Source organism: Lagopus leucura, unplaced genomic scaffold, assembly GCF_019238085.1.
Source record: "Lagopus leucura isolate 7727_CA_CO unplaced genomic scaffold, USGS_WTPT01 Super-Scaffold_100029, whole genome shotgun sequence".
NCBI lineage: Eukaryota > Metazoa > Chordata > Aves > Galliformes > Phasianidae > Lagopus > Lagopus leucura.
In genome coordinates, this window is record NW_024962280.1 from 4,692,123 (window position 1) to 4,712,060 (window position 19,938).

The following is a 19,938-nucleotide window of genomic DNA, read 5'->3' on the forward strand; positions in this document are numbered from 1 at the left end:
CCCTCTCTGCAAAAGCCAAAATAAGGATTAGAAATGAATGCTCACCAGTTCAGCATCCTGCTGACTGATGTCCTGCAGATAAGGGATGGATGCTAGCTCAGCCATCGCTTGATTAATCACCTGGGACTGCTCCGTGACTTGCTGCAGCCGGCCAAGGATGCTGGCGTAATGCAACTTCTCTATCGCACGTGAACACGCACAGACATTGTCCTGTTCTCTCAGGGAAAGCAAGAGGGTTAGGTGGGAGCTGTGGAAAGCACACTCATCCTTTTAGTCTGATGCCTTGTGGCTTATCACCATATATATATATTTGCACTGGTAATACCATAAACAATATGGCATCCAGCACCTTTAAGATAATGCTTCTGACAATCTTATAGAGGAGAAAAATACTTTCTTTTCACAATCTCTCTAGTAGTACTAGAAAAATAAATATGTAGTCATAATATATATGAAGGAGAGAGAGCAGATAACAAACATGAATGCAATTTTCTCATTTGGAAATGGCTTTTCCATAATCCCCTCTGTTAAATATTATCTGACTGCTATGGATTGCTTTTAAAATTTCAGTGAAGAGATTGAGGAAGCCATGCCATGTCTGAGCCTATGGTTTGTTTGCAGGCTGGGGAAATCCACAGTTTTTGAACGCACAACCTTGAGGCGCTAACACCTGTGGAGGTGGTCTCTGATCCTTCAGGCACGTGGCAAATTAAAAGCATGTGGATAGAGTGCCAAGTGCTTGCAAAAAATCTTATCGTTTGCTGAAATGTTTGATGGATGGCAGCCTTACTACCATATTTTCAAAAGCGTTCTGTTGCCAAAAATGCAAATGAACACCCTACTGAGATTTTCAAAAGCAATTTGGCCTAGATTCTTGACAAAATGTAGCCATTGCATATCTGTATACTCAGCCATTCTGAGCAAAATTTCCATTCATCTAATCAGGCTTGTGAATGTATTTAAGAGCTTGAAATTACAAGCATTGGCATAGATTTTCAGAACCACTTCCAGTATTTTTAGCAGACCTTTGTTCTGGCAGTTCCATATGGCGGCGTGCTGATGCTGCCATTCCCATACGCTTTGCTTCCCAGATAGCTGTCTCTAGGTCCCACTGTGTATTGGGCAGAGTGAAGTTTTGAAACAAATTTATTTGGGTTTATTTTTAAATTAACTTTTCTTGACAAGGAGTCTTGGTCTTTCAATCTTGATTTTGGTTTTGCAGAAGTTTGCCCAGAGGGTGCATCAAGTGGTCCAACTCTATGGTTGGACTAGATGATCTTAGTGGTCTTTTCCAGCATTAATGATTCTACAATTGTATAATTTTTACATAGCATCTAAGAATTTAGTAGAGATGCTCTTCTCGTTTTCTAAACATCTTGTAGGAATCTGTAAGAAAAAAAGCTTAGTTTCCTTTCAACCCTAGAAAAAAATATGAATAGTCCTGGTATAGTTAGTTTTACTCCTTTCAATGTAATTTATAGGATGATCGTAGAGAAAGATAAAATAAAAGACATTAGAGAGCAATATCAGGAATCCAGCTATAATGTAGGAATTCCAGATAATGAAATCAACTGAGAAAGGAAGAGCTGAGCCAATGAATGGGTATTTCCATCAGCATCAGGCACTGCACAAGGAAGAGGAACTCTGGCCAGCAGTTCTCTGAGAATTGCAGTTAGCTCCAGTCAGCTGTGTTTGGAGAGGTTAATTTGGACCCAAGTATCACTGAGCAGAGGTGCCAGCACGTTAGGAGATAACTCTGGAGGGAAGTGAGGTGATTGGTCTATTAATAGAAGTGCTAAGAGCTTATTATTCTTCTCAATAAATATAATGGAGGGATAAATTGTAAAGAGTGTAAACAATGGAAAAGTGAAGGAGGGAGATAAAAAATGATGATAACAGAAGGACCATTGTGTATAAATAGGTACAAGAAAGACTGGGGTGGCAATTAAGCCTCTTTATAATTCCGGTTGAAGATCTTCAATATGTTTCAGCAAGGGTAGAAAACCCAACTAAGATGGATTTTACTCAAGAGCAAGATATGTGATTTGCCTTGGGGAGCCAGCAGAGCTTACCAGTCCTACCTTCTGATGAACTTCTACTGGCCCACCTCTAAGAGCACAAACCAGGACAACCTGCTGACAAATATTTATTTTACTTGAAAAGCCCCTTTCTGGGGGCCTGGTCTAGGATTGATGAAGCCATCAGCAAGGAAAAAAATTTCTGTGATCTCTGATATGCAAAATTAAGTCTGACACCATCTAGTTAGTATGGCAATAGAGCAAGAAACAAAAGTTCCTTCCAGTTGTGCCAGGGGAGGTTCTGGTTGGATATTAGGAGAAACTTCTCTGAAAGAGGGGTGATGCATTGGAATGGGCTATATAGGAAGTCACCATCCCTGGAGGCGGAGGCAATACTTAGTGACATGGTCAGTGGGCAATATTGGTGGTAGGTGGATAGTTGGACAAGATGATCTTAGAGGTCTTTGCCAACCTTATTGATTCTATGGTTTTAAAAGGGACAGAGGAGCCTCATCTCCACCTATTCATTGGTGTGTGATGGCCACATGGCTGTGTAACCAGATACAGCTGTGAGCACTGAAATAAGGAGAAGCAATCAATTAACAAGAGCTCTTATCAATGAGAAATAGTCACACAGCACTGTAAGTGCAGCAAAAGGTTTTTTTCTGCTATTCTTGAAAACCACCCAAAACCTTTTTGTGCAAGCACCAAGAAATGAGTCTATCGAGCGTCAGCTGCAAAAGCAGGTAAGAATCCTCTCTCACCATGCTGTGTCTGTTGGGGAGCTTCTCAAATGACTCAGAAAGTAAAAGCAGATAGAAAGCAATTTTTTCTCTGCTTGATTCTTCAGAAAAATATTAAAGCATGTCACGTAGCTATGGGACACAAATTGGGCATCTGTGCCAACATGGACATAGCAGTGCTATTTAAGTTTATAGTAGGTAGGAAATAAATAAATAACTCACAGTGGAGTTAAAAAAAAAAAAAAAAAAGGATTTGAGGAGGTTGAACTTAGAGGTGGTGTTTCAGTGACAATGAAAAATGCAGAAAGAGAAAGTAAATAACTGCTGCTGGCAGGAGAAAAAAACCCACAGGGAACAGAACCACATGATGAGAATTATATGAAGGATAGCAGGATTCAAGGGGCTATAAGCTGCAGTAAAAAACATAATAAAGTGGCCAAGCAATCAGATGGAGATGAAACCAGCTCAGGTAGGTGCAGTGAAGGTTAAGCAAAGAGCAAGCATTAATAGACACTTCAGTGGAAAAGAGTCTGCTCCTTTAGTGATGTGTTCCTTCAGGTACTGAGAATCCAGGGATGGAGCCCTTCTTCTTGTTTTTCTCTGTGCACAAGATAGGAGTCATCCCTTCTGCTACTTCTGCGTATAAATCTGAATTGCTGAGTGCCGGGAGTGCTACAACAAAGTGAAGAGGCTGGTCAGCTGGGGATCTCATATCCATCGGCCCTAAGTGCGCCAACTTTGCAAAGGTCTGTGGTGCCCCTTGCTAGTTCCTGATCGTTGTGGTGTCCACACTGCTATTCTTCAGCTCAAAATCAGAAAGAAAATATGTTTCGCAAATGGTTACGAGTGTGTTGAAATAACAGGCAGAAAAATCTGTCATTATATTTCTCTAATGCCCTTGGTATGCTCCAGAAAATGTTTGTGCTGAAATTTGAGTGAATGCTTTACCTCTATTAAAAAAAAAAAAAAGACAAGAAAGATCTGTACATGTGCCCATCGTGCTGTGAATCTTACGGCAGGTTTTGCTCACCCATATGATGTGAGCAGTCTAACAAGCCCCGCTGGCCCTTCTATTTCTCCTATAAAGCAGCATTATGTACCACTGACGTGGGAGAAAGGCTGTGTACAAAGCAGCGAGAATGAGCCCAGTAAAACCACTTGATAGAGTAACTGCTTGTCAGCACCGGTAATCTGGGTTGTGATGTGAGCAGGTGGAAGTCTGACTGATACAGCTGTTTAAGGGAAATAAAATAACCTGTGGGTCGTTGAGGGCTGTGGAGTTTGCCACCAGCAGCAACGACAGCACATGGGACCAGGCTGCTGCACCGTCCCTTCTGCCTCTTGCTTTGCAGCACACAAATATCCCTCCGAGCTGAATGGGACCGGCTGTTCTTTATGAAGATGAGAAGGCAAATGAGAAACGCTCTGCTTTTTTAATCATTAGCTTCATGTCTCACCAACAGTCGTGCGTGTACAAATCGTATAATTAACTGTAAGCTGTGGAGCTGCAAAAGGGAGCTGGCAGAACTGGTATCGAGTGTGTTGCCATTGCTTAATAAGCTCTTATTCAGCACTGAGATGCTTTGGTAGAAAAAAACTGTATTAGGACAAGCATGGAGTGCACATTTGCATTTGCAAATGAAGGAATCTTTTCTTCCTTGTTCCTGTGTGCTATTAAAAATAAGTATCTTCCTTTATTGTCTTAAAGCAAGTTGTAAAGCTAATGCTTGTATCCAAAGTTTGTCTCACAGAAGTCCTCAGTTCTGTTTGGATGTAATGGATGGCAGGTGGAATTGTAATTCTAGCTTGAAGAGGATTTTGGAATACTGTCAAGGAAACAAAGGTGGCCAAGTCTTTGCCAGGCCCGCAGAGATTTTAATCACCAGCAGCAGATCAGCTCTGGCTCTGTGCCTGTCTGTGTTATCAGGTATAATTCGCTCTGTCAGTTGCTCTTTGGGTCAGAGGTTCTGTCTTGCCCGGATTATTGATTGCTATAAAAGCTGAAGAGGTAGTGAATGTGTTTGTACCAATAATGGGTGCAGCATTGGCAGCTGGTTGTTCTAACTCAGCAATAAGTCCTTCTGTCCTGGGGTTTTTCCCCCCTCCATTAAAGGTTCCATACTGATGCCCTGGTGACTGCTCATAGACTCACTGGTGCAAATTCTCTTATAGAATGGGGTGATCAGAGGGAATCCAAAAGATATTCCCAGTTTAAAATTTTTCCCTTTCTGATAAGTAGAAAATGAATAGCTGCAACGCTAGAACCTTGCCTCTGAAAGCTCAGCATCATGACAAAAGAGTCAAAAAAGGTCAAAAACCAACTGACCAGACCCTGGAGTTGCACTGGGGCTGTGAGAAGGTGCGGGGTTTTATTCTGTGCTGGCGTCCAACCCTCCATCTGTTTGTACTTCTGGATTTGTGGCTGTTGGAAGCACGCAGCAATAACAGCTATTTCACTTCTGCAAAGATGCCTCTCCTATCAGCCTGCCTGCCAGTCTCCAGGGCCTTGGTCAGCCAGAAGAAGCAGCCCGTGGCTTTGGGAAGGAACAGGGAAGCAGCAGCTGTGTGTTTCCTGGGGCTGCACACCCTCAGGCCACAGCAATGCGTTGAGTGCCCGTTTTGGCACAGCACTGAGCACCTTCACCTCCCGCTAAGCCTATGAGTTCAAGCACTTATGTTGTTTCAGCAGCAGCTCTCTGAGATTAAATGAGAGGCAGATTCCCCAAATACCCAACTAATGTTTCTTCCTTGCTATGGGTTGCTAAGTAGCAGGGTTTTTTTTTTTTTTTTTTGTCAACCTCCTATCTGGTATCAAAACCTAAGAATATAAATCCTGTGATTTGCTGAGACACCCTTGATGAGGAAATGGCTCTGATTCCTGCAACACACAGAAAACTGAAAAACGGTTATTGCTAGGGAAAAAACGTTAACATTAGCATTTACAATCTGTGGAGGAGAGGCTTCTTCCACTTATTTTCAGGAGAATAATTTCAGAATTGAATTAAAACAGTCTAGTCTACATGCAAATTTGATTTTTGACCTTTTGTGCTAATCAGAAGCCATGGTGCTAAAAAGCTGTGTACATTATTGCAGAAAGTATGGGCTAGAATTAACTACTATACCTTCAATATGTTTGTAACAGATTTGAAGGTTATTTCACATACTTTATTACGTAGAGATCAAGATCTAAATCACTAGAAATACTTCAAGTAGTGATTATTAACTCTTAATGGAGAGCCTTGTGATATGTGTAGAGTACTGTGGGTATTAAATGCACAGTAATTTTGGTGGTTGTGTGGAGTAGGAATATTATATAATTGGACAAAAAGATTTGAGAAAATCAAATGCAAAGTAATTTTAAACTGGATGCACTTAAACAATTAGGGCTACTTTTAAAAAGTATCTAGACCCCAACTGAACTCTGTTTCTACTGCAGTTTGCTGAGCATTGCTGGCCAGAGGAGGATGCGCAGAACGGATTGCCCACCAAAAAGCACGTGCTGTTCCTATGCACTGACACACACAAAGCAAAGCAGTAAGGGAAGGTTGTACGCACAGTTAATTTGGTGCTTCTCATAAAATCCATGACTGGCATGATCTGTTTCCCAATGGTCTCCCACTGTCTTCTCAATTCTTCCTCTGGGATTGGACTGAAAGGTGCTTTGCAGTCTAGGAAATGAAATCACAACCGTGCGTGCTGTGTTTATTTGTGTACGTTTTGGATAGAGGATCTATGGGTAAACTGGAATGGGGGAGAGGCTGATGGAGGCAGGGATGCAGGCACAGAGAATTGGGACCAGAGCCCTGCTCCCATCGCTCAGGAAGGGATTGAGGAGGTCACTCGTGAGCTATGACAGCTATTAAACAAGTTGGCGTACCTGAAAAGATTGGCAGCTTTCTACTTGTCAGCTTTTCCAAGATTTTTCCAATTTGTTTGTTTCTGAAACCCAGAGTGAGTAAGTACTGCTGGGGAGGGGAGGAAGACCAGTCTGTCGTCTGTGGCAAAATATGAAGTCCACGAGGATCTGGAATATGAGAATGAAGATAATTTCCAGTCACGTTTCTTTTCAGCTGCAATGGAAAGGTTTTTTTTGTTTGTTTGTTTGTTTTTGTTAAAAGAAAAAGTAGGGAGTGTAAGAAGGAATTAAATGTAATCCAGAAGGCTTGCCAAAATGAAGATTACCCCCAAAATCCCCTCCAGCTGCAAGGTGGTTCTGAAATTCAATGCTTTGCAAACTTTCCCACCCACAGCTTGCTTTTTGCTGATGCATTAGATAGAGTTTGCTCTTTCTGTTTACGTGTTTTTCAATGCTGATCATCCAAAGCATTAGTAACTCAACATTCCATTAAATGTAACATCCTTATTTTTTAACTGCAAAACAAGCTGAAGTTGTTTGCTGAATTTAGGAAGCTTCATTTCCTACAGCTTTGTGCTTTTACTGTCACCACCACCATAGTGGCATGTGACGATGTGCTGTGGTTGGCAGGAGTTTGTGAGGGCCCTGCCAGAACCCTGTATGTGTCTGCTGCCCTGACCTGAGCGAGGACAGATGCTCCGAGCGAGAGCATAAACCTCCTCTTCTTGGGGAACTATACCAGCTCTTTCCTTCCTCTCCTTCCCTTGCAAAAAATAAACCTAGATTGAATGTCAGTGTCACTTTCTACAAAGGAGTGCTCTGTTTTCAGTGAGGACTGCTTTTAAGATGCCAGGCTGTGCGGTCACAGTGACAAATGGAGAACCCCATTTGGAGCTCCCCGGCCTTACCCATACATAAATCAAAGCGAGTGGACCTGATATTTCCCTTGCAGCTACTCAGCTTCTGATGGATCCTCAATTTTGAAACAAACTGCATTGTATGCTTGGATTTAAATGCATGTCTGCTTCTCTTCCTTGGCAATAAGGAAAAATTTTAAATCAATCCAGTCCTTGCATTATAGCAGGACTTAGACTGAAGTTGGATGAATGATTGCTGTGGAATGGGAAGGTTATTTAAGATAACGTCGTCATGAGATGCGTGGTATTTCAAACCCACTGCTGAAAGGGGACTTGGCTCATGTTTTTCATTTCACCTCCATGAGGAATGGACGTGCAGGGGGCACAATGCTGACAATGAGTGCAACTTCTTCCTTGAGAGATTTTTCTAGCGGATGGCATGGTTTTGGGCCAGGTCTGAATAGATAAGCTAAGAAATCCCTTTTCCTTAGTTGACTTCAGTGGATGTTGCTGTGAGTTGAGGCCAGGAAGGGGAGCCAAGTCTGTTCTGTCTCAGAAGGTTTCCAGGACGGAGAAAGGGAGGTTGGAAGACTCTCACCTGCATGAGAGCCAGGGTGGGAGCTGTACAGAGCTCTTGCTCAGCACCTCTCACACATTTCACTCTCAGAACCCCGTATTGTGACATTTTTCCAGTGCATAGAAGCCAAGATACAGTATACATTATTGTGATCTTGGCTACCCCATTTAATTCCTAGAAACTAGCGATCCCAAAACCTGCACTCAGAGAAACTTGTGTCAGATTGGAACAATTTTTTAAGCAACAGAATTTCTAAACAAAACACCCTTGAGGCAGAACTGGTTCTATTCGATCTGTTTTGTAATTGATTGAAGTACTATAGGACCAAAGTCTTTCATCCTGTTGTTTTTTTTTTTTCCTTCCTCCTTTCCATAGGAGTGAGGAAAAGCCTGGTGATGCTTCCAGAAATATCCAGTGATTTATGAACGCAACTGAACTTCAGTGCAACACTTGCGTGCCTTTGTTGTGTATGTGCTTTTGAAAGTCTCACTCTTGCTATAAAATGAGGGGATGACGTGAAATATGATTTTATCTTTTCTTTCAAATCATATTCAGGGAGTTTTATTTTATGTTCTCTTTAATGCCAATACTTTTGTCCCTGGAACCTCTCAAGAAAGTAACATCAGCAAGTAAATGGTAGACAGGGACTTTACGACCTTCATGATAAATCCCATTTTCCCTTTTTAAGCAATCCCAAAACTACTGCCAGAAACCTAATGCAGAGGCACTTGCAAAACACAATCTAGTTTTATTCTAGTTTTATACCGGTTTCCTAAAGGCAAACAAAATGTACAAGCCAAGTTTACTTGGTTTAATGTCTGCGCAGTTTTGTGGCAAACACTTGGCTTCCCAATTCCCACTTGAGTTCAGGCAAATGTTCCTTTCTCCCGAGAGTTGCAAGATGTTGAGTTAGAAGCTAATCGAGTTAGATAAACGACCAACTCAGAGCTAAGTGTTACCAGAGGTGGCCATGTTCTGAGTCACCAGGTTAATGACAGCAGGAAATGCCATTTCATCCACCTGCCTCTCTTTTGGAGAAATACCATGCCCATTCCTCTTGGAATAAGACCATGGTCAGCAGAACTTTAGTGTCTGCTTATGCCAGGAGATGCTACTTGACTTCACTCCTCTGGGAGATGACAACGGGCTATAGAAAGCCCTAGATTGCTCTGGATTTGTCTTCAACAACCCAAAGGAAACCTGGCTGTCTGTTCCTGTTCCTGCAGCTGAGGTGCTCTCGAAGGTGTTCATCCCTCCACTAGCACGCAAAGAAGGAAGAAAGGTTTTGGAAAGTGAAGGGCCTGCTGTTGGGCCAATTACTGATGGCAAGCCACCGAGATGGGATTGAACCTGGGACTTGCTGTTGCAACAAGACACTGCAAAAGTGCTGCTGAACAAAAGAGCTCTTGTAATAATGAAATTCAACAACTGAAATGTGAGGCTTCATGGATAAAAATAGTCTTTGTGGGGATTTGCAGTGTAAAGTCTATGCTTTAGCTAAGTACTGATTTGATTACCTAAATCGTGTACAATCATATAGCAAATCTCAGAAGTTAATTTTCCCCACTGAAGTGTAGGAAATTCAAAGGCTCAAGCTCCAAAACTCATTTTTAAGTCAGCCACACACAGACAAACAGTATACAGTGCTTAACAGCATGTGAAATCTGCTGTTACCTGTAAAGATGTGCTGTGTGTAGCCAGGGTGCTTTTTAGTGAACGCGTCTGTCATCTTGTCTCTGTTGTCAACCTTGACTTTTGTCACAAATGGTGTGTACATAACTGAAAAAGATTCTTCTCTGGTGATGGCTTCTTCAATCATAGCCTAAAAAGGGGAAAGAAATGACACATTTTATGTTGGTTAACGGCTAGTTAAAAAAAAAAAAAAAAAAGGAAAAATAATTACTTCCACAGATGATATTTTTCCTTTAATAATTGCACAGTCATGCAAAGATAACATATTTTGGTCTTGAATATTAATTAGAAGGGAATTTAAATTAGTTCCAGAACACACTGCCTATCTATACTCAGAAAATCAATTTAATGGAGAAAGAACATTTGTAAACAGTTCTCAGTGCAGTGCGCCTATGTCTTCAATGAGAAGAAAAGTATTAGATAAATTATCTTTTAGATGAAAAGAAAAAGTGATTCTCTGCTCTTTGAAGGTCACATCTTTCATCTGAGGGTTTTATTCAGTCCTTGGGAGCTGGTTAAACAATACTAAGCATTCATATTACCCCTTGGGTTGGCATGAATCAAACACTGTGTCTATATGGAATATTAGTCTTAAAATATTGCATTCAAACACCATTTGCATCAAGAGTAAAATTCACTCCTGTGCAGCGGGCAGCACGAAGCGCATGAACCTCACCATCCTTTAAAAATGACTGGAATGATGCATTATGCTGACCTTATGCAGAGACGTGGATTTCACACTCAGTGGACCCCCAATGAACTGATGCTGGAGGAGCTGCCAGCCTGAAAACTCAGCACTTCTATTGGTCAGGGCAAGTGAAGTTTAGCTGGGATTCCTTCAGCAATGGGGTTTCTGTGAGACCACACTGAGCTCTGCTTTGGGCTGCTTCTTTTTCTAACAAAAGCTGATATGGGCAGTCCTTTCCAGAAACTGGAAGAGCTGTAGTACTGCATTAATCTATCTTAGCAGAAGTGTGAACATGGTTAATAGAGATTTTAATAGCATAAGTTTAATAGAGATGAATAGAAAAGTGTGAAAGGAGATGTGGATGTGGCATTGAGGGCCATGGTTTAGTGACGGGCCACATAAGGTCAGATTGGTGGTTGGACTTGATGAACGTGAATGTCTTTTCCAACTTATATGAGTCTATGATAAAAGGTGTGTGTGTGTGTGTATACATAAAAATGTTTGGATCTCCCAGATCACAGACTGTATTGGTATGGGATTAATTTGGTGTTTTATTGACAAGTCCTCCCTTTTGTTCTTTTGTTTTGTTTGGTATTCTGCTGATTTTCTATAGCTTGGCAGCCGTTTTCTAATCTGGATTAATATGAGTGTGTGAATGTGCTTTTGGATGCATCCATATATTTCATCTGTATAGAGTGAGGCATTGAGATGAAAATGTGAGCGGTTGGACAAGGCAAGCTCCATATTCTGCAGGATCAGGGAATGGCTTTACTGGTATTTGCCTGCAAAGTTCATTTTTGGCTTTATTACCCTTCAGAATAGTTCAAGGTCACACCTATAATATCTTTGCACTGCCGTGTACCCAAGGCTGCTCTGAACAGCATGCAAATAGTGACTGGCTCAGAGGGCAGTAACGGCAAAATGTCAGCCAAAGGGAAAAAAAGAGATCTGTAGTTTCTGGTCAATACTGCAACCGAAGGTATTATTATTACCCAGGAGCATAATACCCTGGACATAAGACGCTGGACATAGATGCTACTTGGTTTATTATCCTCTTGGATTTTTATGGGCTAAAGACTTTAAGGACATAAAACTTCAGACCATAAAAACTTTGGAGCAGAAAACTTTATATGATGAAATCCCTGAGGACTTGGCTGCTTAAGCCTTTATGCACTGAAGTCCATATCTGTGGATGAATATCTCACAGTTTGTCCCAGGAAATGCAGATGCCTTACAGAACAGGGTCTGTCAGGCTGTACATTGTGCAATTATCCAAGGTGCAGACAAATTGTGGAGATAAATACAAGGGCTCCAAAGGACTTCCAACAGAGAACTTGGAGAGAGGATAGGGCAATTGTCTTTTTCCATTTGCATGTGATTTGGAGTCTTTCTGTCTGAAGGAAAAGATCATCGCTGTGATGACCTCTCAGATATGTCAGGCAGAATGTTGCTATTCTGACCTGGTGCGGGAAGAAGTGCCAGGCTCTTCCAGGAAGATGTGGACAGTAGGGAAACTAATAAGGAAATATAAAGGGTTGGGTTGTTTGTTTGTTTGTTTGTTTTTTTCTTGTTGCTTTTTGTTTTTCATTTTTGCAAGTGGAATCTGCAGCTTTATCTCATCACATAGTGTCACACTCCAGACTTCAGCTCCAGCAGAATTAGGAAAAGAGAAGACATTGAGATGAGCTTGAACCATATGAAAGAGCTCCTTGAACAATTTACAGTACTAGAAGGACTATGATGGACATGAGTACATTGAGTATGGTAGTTTACCTCAGCAGTGGAAAAAATCTATTGCTTCACTGAAGATACAAGAATTCTTTTCAGAAGATACCGCAGAATAAACTGATGATAGGAAAAGTTTCTTTTTTGTTGCAGAACTGACTCATGCTCTGCTTTGTCAGGAGGTTTACATCTCCGTTTTGGAAGTGTGGGCAATCAGAAAAAGTCTATAGAGAGACCATGTGGAGACAAAGTGTCTGAAGGAGTATTTATATTGTCAGCACTTCTACTAAAATAGCAGTTAATTTTTTCGTGAAACAGAAGCATTTGCAAGGTTTGAGAGGTGTCCATGCTATCGTGAGAATTAAAGAATCAGAAGACATTCCAAAACAAAGGTGTTTTTAACAAGAGTTTGAGCATAAATTTGACTCAACATCTCATGTCCATCTTCTCTGAGCATCTTGGTGCTGCAATATTCTTTTATGTGGTGATGTTACAGACCTTGTTAGAAAACCTAAGCTTTAGCCTAAACAAACTTACATTGTCCCTTCAACAAAACTTTGTTCAGCTCATAATATAAGTAGATGCGCAACAAACAAAGTTTTCGAATGTCAACATGTTATTGGAAATGATATAACTTCAGTACTTTTATGAAACTTTTACCATTTTTGCCTGCTTAGAGCAGAGAAAGCACAAAAGAAGAAAAAGTGGCACTGCAGCAGCAAATTCTTCGTAACAGTGACAGCAGCTTTCCCTGCTACAGTTCCTAACCATAATCCTCTTTAACTACAGAAAGGTTTAATTTGGAAAATCCAATTATCTTGACATCTAGAATTATCCAAAAATTTAGATATCTTTCTAGTGCCTTATCTTGCAGCTGCAGTGCATACTCAACCACTGTCTCATTTACATTACAACAAGAGCTGATGCTTTTATTGATGACTTTTATTAATGTAGTGATACCAGGCAGGGTAAAGCCATTAGCCTCTTCTACGAACTGCTTCCACTCTTAGGCTGGTAGTTAGAATTATGGGAGCACTGTGGTGCAACCTATGAGCTTTTCTCTATATCTTTCCAACCATAAAGCAGTGTCTGGCAGCCCCGCCACTAAGTCTGTTGCTGTTGTGATATGAATATTTTCTCACCAGCAAGATCTTCTTACATTAGTTTTATTTATTTATTTTTTCTTTCTGTGGGAAAAATAAGCAGAGGGAATGCCAGAGCGTATCCTTTTCTCAATATGTTTATGGTATGAATAAATCATGTATTATACAATAGATGAGAACTTTCTGCTTATCTGCCGTGTAATGCCTCCCCATTAATGTAGGTCACATCAAATATCAGCTTATTTAGGTTCTTAAGTTATTAACGAATTTAAGTCTCTGTGAGCTATTTTGCATGCAGCACATTCTGGGAGCGGATTTGCAGAGCATCGCAGCCCCATGGATTCTGCTGAGCTCTGAAAGGCAGAGGCAGGAGTGTTGCACATGGGTTACCTTAGGCTTCAAGATCCATTTGATTTTCCAGTAGGTGTTTATGTTTTCAGAGAGAAGAAATCCATGTTTTGTATCCTTCCAAAGAGGTCATTATTCATTAAAGAAATAGCCAAGGACAAAGAGGGTGTGGAAAATCATAGAATCACAGAATGGTTGGGTTGGGGGGGACCTTAAAGATTGTGTAGTTCCAACCTCCCTGCCATTGGCAGGATTGCCAACCACCAGCTCAGGCTGCCTACGGCCCATCCATGGCCTTGGGCACCTCCAGGGAGGGGCACACACAGCTCTGGCAGCAGTGCCAGGGCATTTCTACCTTCTGAGTGAGAAATGTCTCCCTAAATCCAATCTAAATCTCCCCTCTTTTAGTTTAAAGCCATTCCTCCTTGTCCTATCACTATTTGACTGTGTAGAAAGTTGGACCCCTCCTGTTAAAAGCTCCCTTCGAGTGCCGGAAGGCTGCAGTGAGATCTCTCTGGAGTCTCTTCTCCAAGCTAAACAAGCCCAGCTCCCTCAACCTTTCTATGCAGGAGAGGCTGGAGGCTGCTGTTGACATGGTGCTGGAGGGTGGGAAAGGAGGGACCTAGCATCAGTGTGGAAATACTACTCCAGTTCAAAGAAGCTCTCTGCCCTTCAATATTACAAACTGACATGCATGAAATACCACAGGAGTCCCCAGCTCTTATATCACTTAACGCCAGCTGGAACTTTTCCCTTTTCATCTCAGCACAGGGGTAAACTTGAAAGATTTCTGTTCTTCTGTGGTGGAAAGACCAGTAGTGGAAAGGTTTGCCAGGCTGATGCAGAGCTCTGTCAGGGTTGAGCCCCTGTTACTGCTTCATTTAGGGCTTGTTGCCTTCTAGCAACTCTGAGCCTTCCTGCTAAGGTGGCTGCTGGCCTGGCAGTGTGCCCTGCTCCAGCTGGGGTTTGCCACCACCTTGAGATGCTGTGGTGGGAGCAAAACTTGTCCAGTTGAGTGAGACCTTTGATGGTCAGCGTCAGGGGTGTACGGTGCTGTCCAGCCAGGGCAGTGAGGTAGTGGATGTGAAAATCAAAGAGTCCATGTGAACTTGGTGAAGCTACTGGTCAAAATCCCAGTTCTTAACCAAACTTGCTATTATTGTCCATTCTTAGCGAATAAGGGAGACTTTATGGTGAGAGATACCAATAGAGTGATCCACTGCCTTCTGCTCTGAGCAGGACCTCCTGTCCAGCATCAGGAGAAGCCTTTTGCCATCTCTGTGTGGCTCCTGCTTTGTCAGGAGTGGGTTGCAGTTTAACCAGCAGCTCTTTGTGAGAAGGGGGATTGAACAGCTTGGGTGGTCTGGGCTCGGATCTCAACTGAGACAGGATGAGCTAAAGGTTGAGCATCACTCAATGCTTTATGTCAGTGCAGTCGGGTGCAGTAGCCAGTGCCTGGATGCTGCAGGCATCTGGTGATTTGGACCTGTGCTCAGGCCTGGCAAGAAAGTCATGGGAGAAGTGGGGGTACTTGCTGTAGGGGCTTTTCATGGCCTTTAGCATAAGAAGAGAGGAAAATAAAAAGAAGAAAAAGGGAATCAAAATGCAGAAATGAACAGAAAGAGATGTTGGTCCTACCTATCGCTGAGCTCAACAGCTTTTGGGAACTTGACTTAAATGTGAAGAGATGAATCAGACAGCCAGAGATGGTGACTGATGTGGTTAGCCTGTAACATGGACAGCACTGTTCAGAGGGCAGTGAAAAATCATGCTTGAGTCATTGCAATAGCCAACTACTTTATGTGGCTGAATGGCTGCTAATTTAGTAGAGGACAAGTTGGCTGTATATAGAGTTGTTTCTGAAAAGGGACTTTATCTCTTTTTGTGTGATGTCCTCTGTAGTTCTTCAAGAGCAGATGTACAAATGGAAAGCCACACAGCCAGTAAAGATCCTGGGAACAGCACAGGCTCCTGCCTCTAGCTTCAGCTTCCCAAAGAAAGGAGATGGGGTACAAAGAAAGGGAAGAGGATAATGAGCATGTAACTTCTTAAGGACCTTTGCAACTTCAAGGAACAATAAGGGCCCGAGAACAGCTCAAAATGGCTGGATTTCAACGCTGATTTCTCAGGTTTCCTTTGTAAATCTTAAAGCTCTGCCTTGTAGCCCAGCAAAAGCCAGAATGAATAGAGTGAGGTATGCACATTACTTTTGAGCTGCTTCTTGGGGTTTTTCAATGGTATGGGGCTTTGCTGGCCAGGTTGCTCTTGCTGAACATCTCTGAGGCATGATTTATGGTGCTCTGTTAACATTGAAAGCTTTAATTGGTTGGTATTTTGATTCAGACTGGGATTTCAACAGCAATCAACTACAAGCAAGGCATGTATTGCCTATTACATGCCCATTACACTCGGCTGGTATTCAATTGAAAAATCTTTCCTGAAATTAGAGACAATTAATCCATCTGTTTTAATAACTGTGGCATTTAAACTAGTAACTTCTCTTGTCTTGTAAATATAATTCAAGCAACTCTTGTTCTACCATGAAGGATCTGGCACTAGAAAAATAGAAGCAGGTAGATATTATTAAAGAAGAAAGTATACAGAAAAAAAAAAAAAAAAAGTTCCTTGTTATTGTACATGCAGAATTGTTCCTGGAATGGAAATATCAGCAATAACAACAGCAATAAAAACCTCCCAAATCAGTACCAACACGACAGAAACTCTCTGTTATATTATTTTATTTGCCTTATCAATTCAGTTTTCAATTACTTCATATTTTAACTTGTGTACCTGAAGATAGAATGGAGCTGGTTTTTGCAGCTTGGGAGTTACAAGTCTTACAAGCAGTGTATTCCAAAGCCAGAATGATCTGAATCCCTGAAATGGCATACAAAGAATACAATACAAAGAATGTATGCCCAGAAAAATCTTAATGGTTTTAATTTTAGCAAGTCCTTTCAGCCATGGTGTAAAGGGAACACAGGGAATCCACAAAGTGGTCTGGAGCTGCACTTGGGAGATCTGGAAACCACCGCAGCATCTTAAGAACAAAGTGATTTTCCTGCTTAAGAGCCAAAATCTTTTTGTTCTTCTAATGTGCAAGGTGAGGAAAACCATTACATCCCAATTTTTCACCAGACAATGACGAGCTTGATGATTTAAGGCAAGTGTTGTCCTTCAAAACAGCCGGGGAGACAGAGAGGGAGGATCACTTGCTGATTTTTGTAAAGAGACACAACAGAATTCAAAATCAATTCTTAAAGCAACAACAAACTGCACAAAGCTCTGGGACAATAGAGACTTGGGCAAATTAAGCATTTCCTGTACTTACTGCCTCATAGTAGGCATTAACCTCAATGGGATTTTTCCCTCAGATTTGATTAAAGAAGGAACTTTTCAGCAGCAAAGTGTGACACAGCATGATCTGCTGAGATGGCATCGAGAATTAACGAGAAATATGTTTTCTCAATGATATGATGGCCAGGTTGCCCAGGGGGGCTGCCTGTCAGCTCCTATCAGTCATCCCATCAGGAGGACTGCAGAACATCCCCTGCTTGTGCCAGCCTGCAAACCTGGTGCTCCAGAGCAGCGTGGGTCAGGTGTGAGCACAAGGACAGCTGGCGGCTGGGGAGGAGATGCTGGCTACAGAGAGCTTTCCTCTCTTAGTGTTCTTGTCTGGGGTTGTCACCCTGCAAGGTGTGAGATAAAGCTGAGGTCTACAGAAGCTGACAGCAACCATCTCTGCAGTGCAGGTGTTCAGCCACCTCGCAGGGCCGAGTGCTTTTTTCATCGTTTGCCGTACTGTGTGATCTGCGTGTTGCTCTGCACTTGCAATAGCAGCAGGCCAGGCTTTTGAACTGGAAACAGCCAACATTCATAAAAGCAACAAGAGGGGAAAGCAAAAGTCTTAATACCGAAGCCTCCATGCCAGCTGCTGCATGTGCTGCTGGAGGCTTTCTCTGTGATGTTGAGTTCAGCTGACAGAAATACTCTCAGAAAGATGGGCTCATGAGGTGTGTGGAGGAGGCACAGCTCTACTATTGTCAGTGTGCTAAGAGCAGCCTGATGATAGCTGCAGTCTTGTCTAAAACGCTGAGGTTTTGCATCTCTTTGCATATAAAAGACAACCAAATCCAGGTTGTTGCAAAGCAAATTAAAGGACTTCCTTGGAGCTGTAGCAAATACATGTTATGGAATCAAGGCTTTTGGTACAGATGGTCGTGGAGGTGTATAGATACGAACCTACGAGCTTGAAATGCCTTTTGGAGATTCTGCAGTTTCTGCAACATATGCACTGCTGGTGGGAGTCTGTGTGGATGGGAACGACTTTGGGTGTAAGTGCATAGTGGGTGCCTGATATGAAACTGCAGTGTAGCATCTTGAATACTATATACTTGTAGTAGTATAGGAGTGAAATATTTTTACTCGTGGAATGAAACATCCAGGGTATATGGCACAGTTTTTTGCAAAAGTGTGAATGAAACTGGACAGTCTGGAGATGGACTCTTTCTATGTAATGAAATATCTCAGGTCTATTGTTTGTGTTGCTGAGGAATGAGGAAATGTTGTGTCTATTGTTTGTTCCAGCTGAGGAATACAATTGCAGAAAATAAATGCTAGGGAGATTGCCTGATAATAGTAATAAGCAGGTCTTTGTCTTGCTGCTACGACTGTAAATATCTACCAGAATACATCTAATAACTTTCATATTATTATTTCATGTGGTGAATCTTATTTAATTCAGTATTTTTAATCTAAGAGCCAATGCAGAAATCATCTGCTGCATATTCCATAGTGGATTGTGAACAAAAGTCCATCCACTAGATTATATGTTAACTTGGAAAGCATATTTTCAATCCATGGAATGAAACATTCGAAAATATGTTTATTGAATAGAGAAAAAGGTCCAACTCACTGAATGATATTATCCACGACAAATTACTTTTTCAGCTCTCATCAGCATTATTCCTTTATCTCAGAGTAGAATGGAAGGCAGGTATTAATATTCAAAAACAACACAGGGCATGAGGCGTTACATATCTCTGTACAGAAGTTCCAGAAATAGATGTTTTACTTTAAAGGGGATAATCAAAGACAGCTAATCAAAAAGCTAATCAAAAAGAATACTTAAAGTTGCCTTGATCACGATCTATAGGTACATATACAGGGAGAAGATAACAAGTAGTAGAGGAGCCTTCAGAGGTGAATATGTAATGCAAATTTGGAGCGGACAAGTCAGATTCCAGTTTGTAAACGGAGGAGAGGCAGGGGGCAGACATACAACAAAACACCATTTAGAAAGAATGTGATAAATACTCTGTTATTAAAATGCTTAAATGGGGATTTGATAAGATTCTCAAAAACCAGTCTCAGCTTCTCCTCTCTTGTCACTGATGCAGGAAGGTAAGGGTGAAATCCTGTGGCATTTTTATGTAAGTCAGATAATTCATCAACATGAGCCTGTGGTCCTAAAGATTTGACAGTACGAGCCTTGTGGTGTGTCTATGAGGAGGTACAGAGCCATGTGGAACAGATCACTGCTGATGAAGAGTTAACAATGAGGAGGGGAAAGATTTGGGGATGCTTTAAGAAGTGTTGAAGAAAGAGGGCTCTTGGCAGTTGATCTCAGGAATAGAATGAGTTCAAAGGAAAGGATAAAACCAAAATCGGGAGAAGTAAACCAAAGGAGATACAAGATAAAGACTGCTCTGAGCATGAGAAATAGATCAAGAGAGAAAAAACAGTGATTTAGAAGTAGGACAAATAAAAAGGAGCTTTGCGGAAGTGAATTCTGGGCCTGAAGTTTTTGCAGCACAGAAGTCGGCTGAAGGATTTGGGTGGTCTGTGTGACGTTCTGAAACTATGAACAAAGAAGGATGCAGCCTGTGAGGAGGGAAGGCCCTTTCCAGCAGTGAAAAAATAATGAAAAAAGAAACAAAAGTAGTCCATGACACACCAGAAGATTATGTATGTGACCGACTGATCAAAGCAAAGAGTGACAAATCTCTTCTAAACATCTTTCTTCAGACAAGTAAAAAAGCAAATGGTCCTGCTTGCTATCTATTCCCTTCCTCCTCAGAAAATGCTGCTCACAGTTGTGAGCCAACGCGAGGAGCGAGTTCTGGGGCAGAGGAGTAGCTAGAAAGAAAAGCGTGCATCAATAGCTGTTGCTTTGGTTACAAAGGCACATGAGCACGTATAGTCGTGACAAGTTATTTTCAGCTTTACACCATGAAATAGAGAGAATATTAATGAAAAAGATCACATTGCCTCTGCTTGGTCTCTTTGTGGTGGAAGGTCCCAGGGCAGTGGCATGTGCCACACTGCACTG

General features: G+C 41.7%; 1 protein-coding gene across 1 annotated transcript in view; it reads right to left on the minus strand.

The window, feature by feature from the left end:
* Positions 1-19,938, minus strand: part of SPATA16 (spermatogenesis associated 16) — an 87,380-nt gene that overhangs the window by 14,267 nt on the left and 53,175 nt on the right. Inside the window, exons 7-10 of the mRNA XM_042881041.1 lie at positions 9,726-9,873; positions 6,639-6,785; positions 6,317-6,429; positions 46-210 (exon numbers count right to left, since the gene is read on the minus strand). Coding sequence (XP_042736975.1) covers positions 46-210; positions 6,317-6,429; positions 6,639-6,785; positions 9,726-9,873 — 573 coding nt within the window. The remainder of the gene's footprint in view (positions 1-45; positions 211-6,316; positions 6,430-6,638; positions 6,786-9,725; positions 9,874-19,938) is intronic.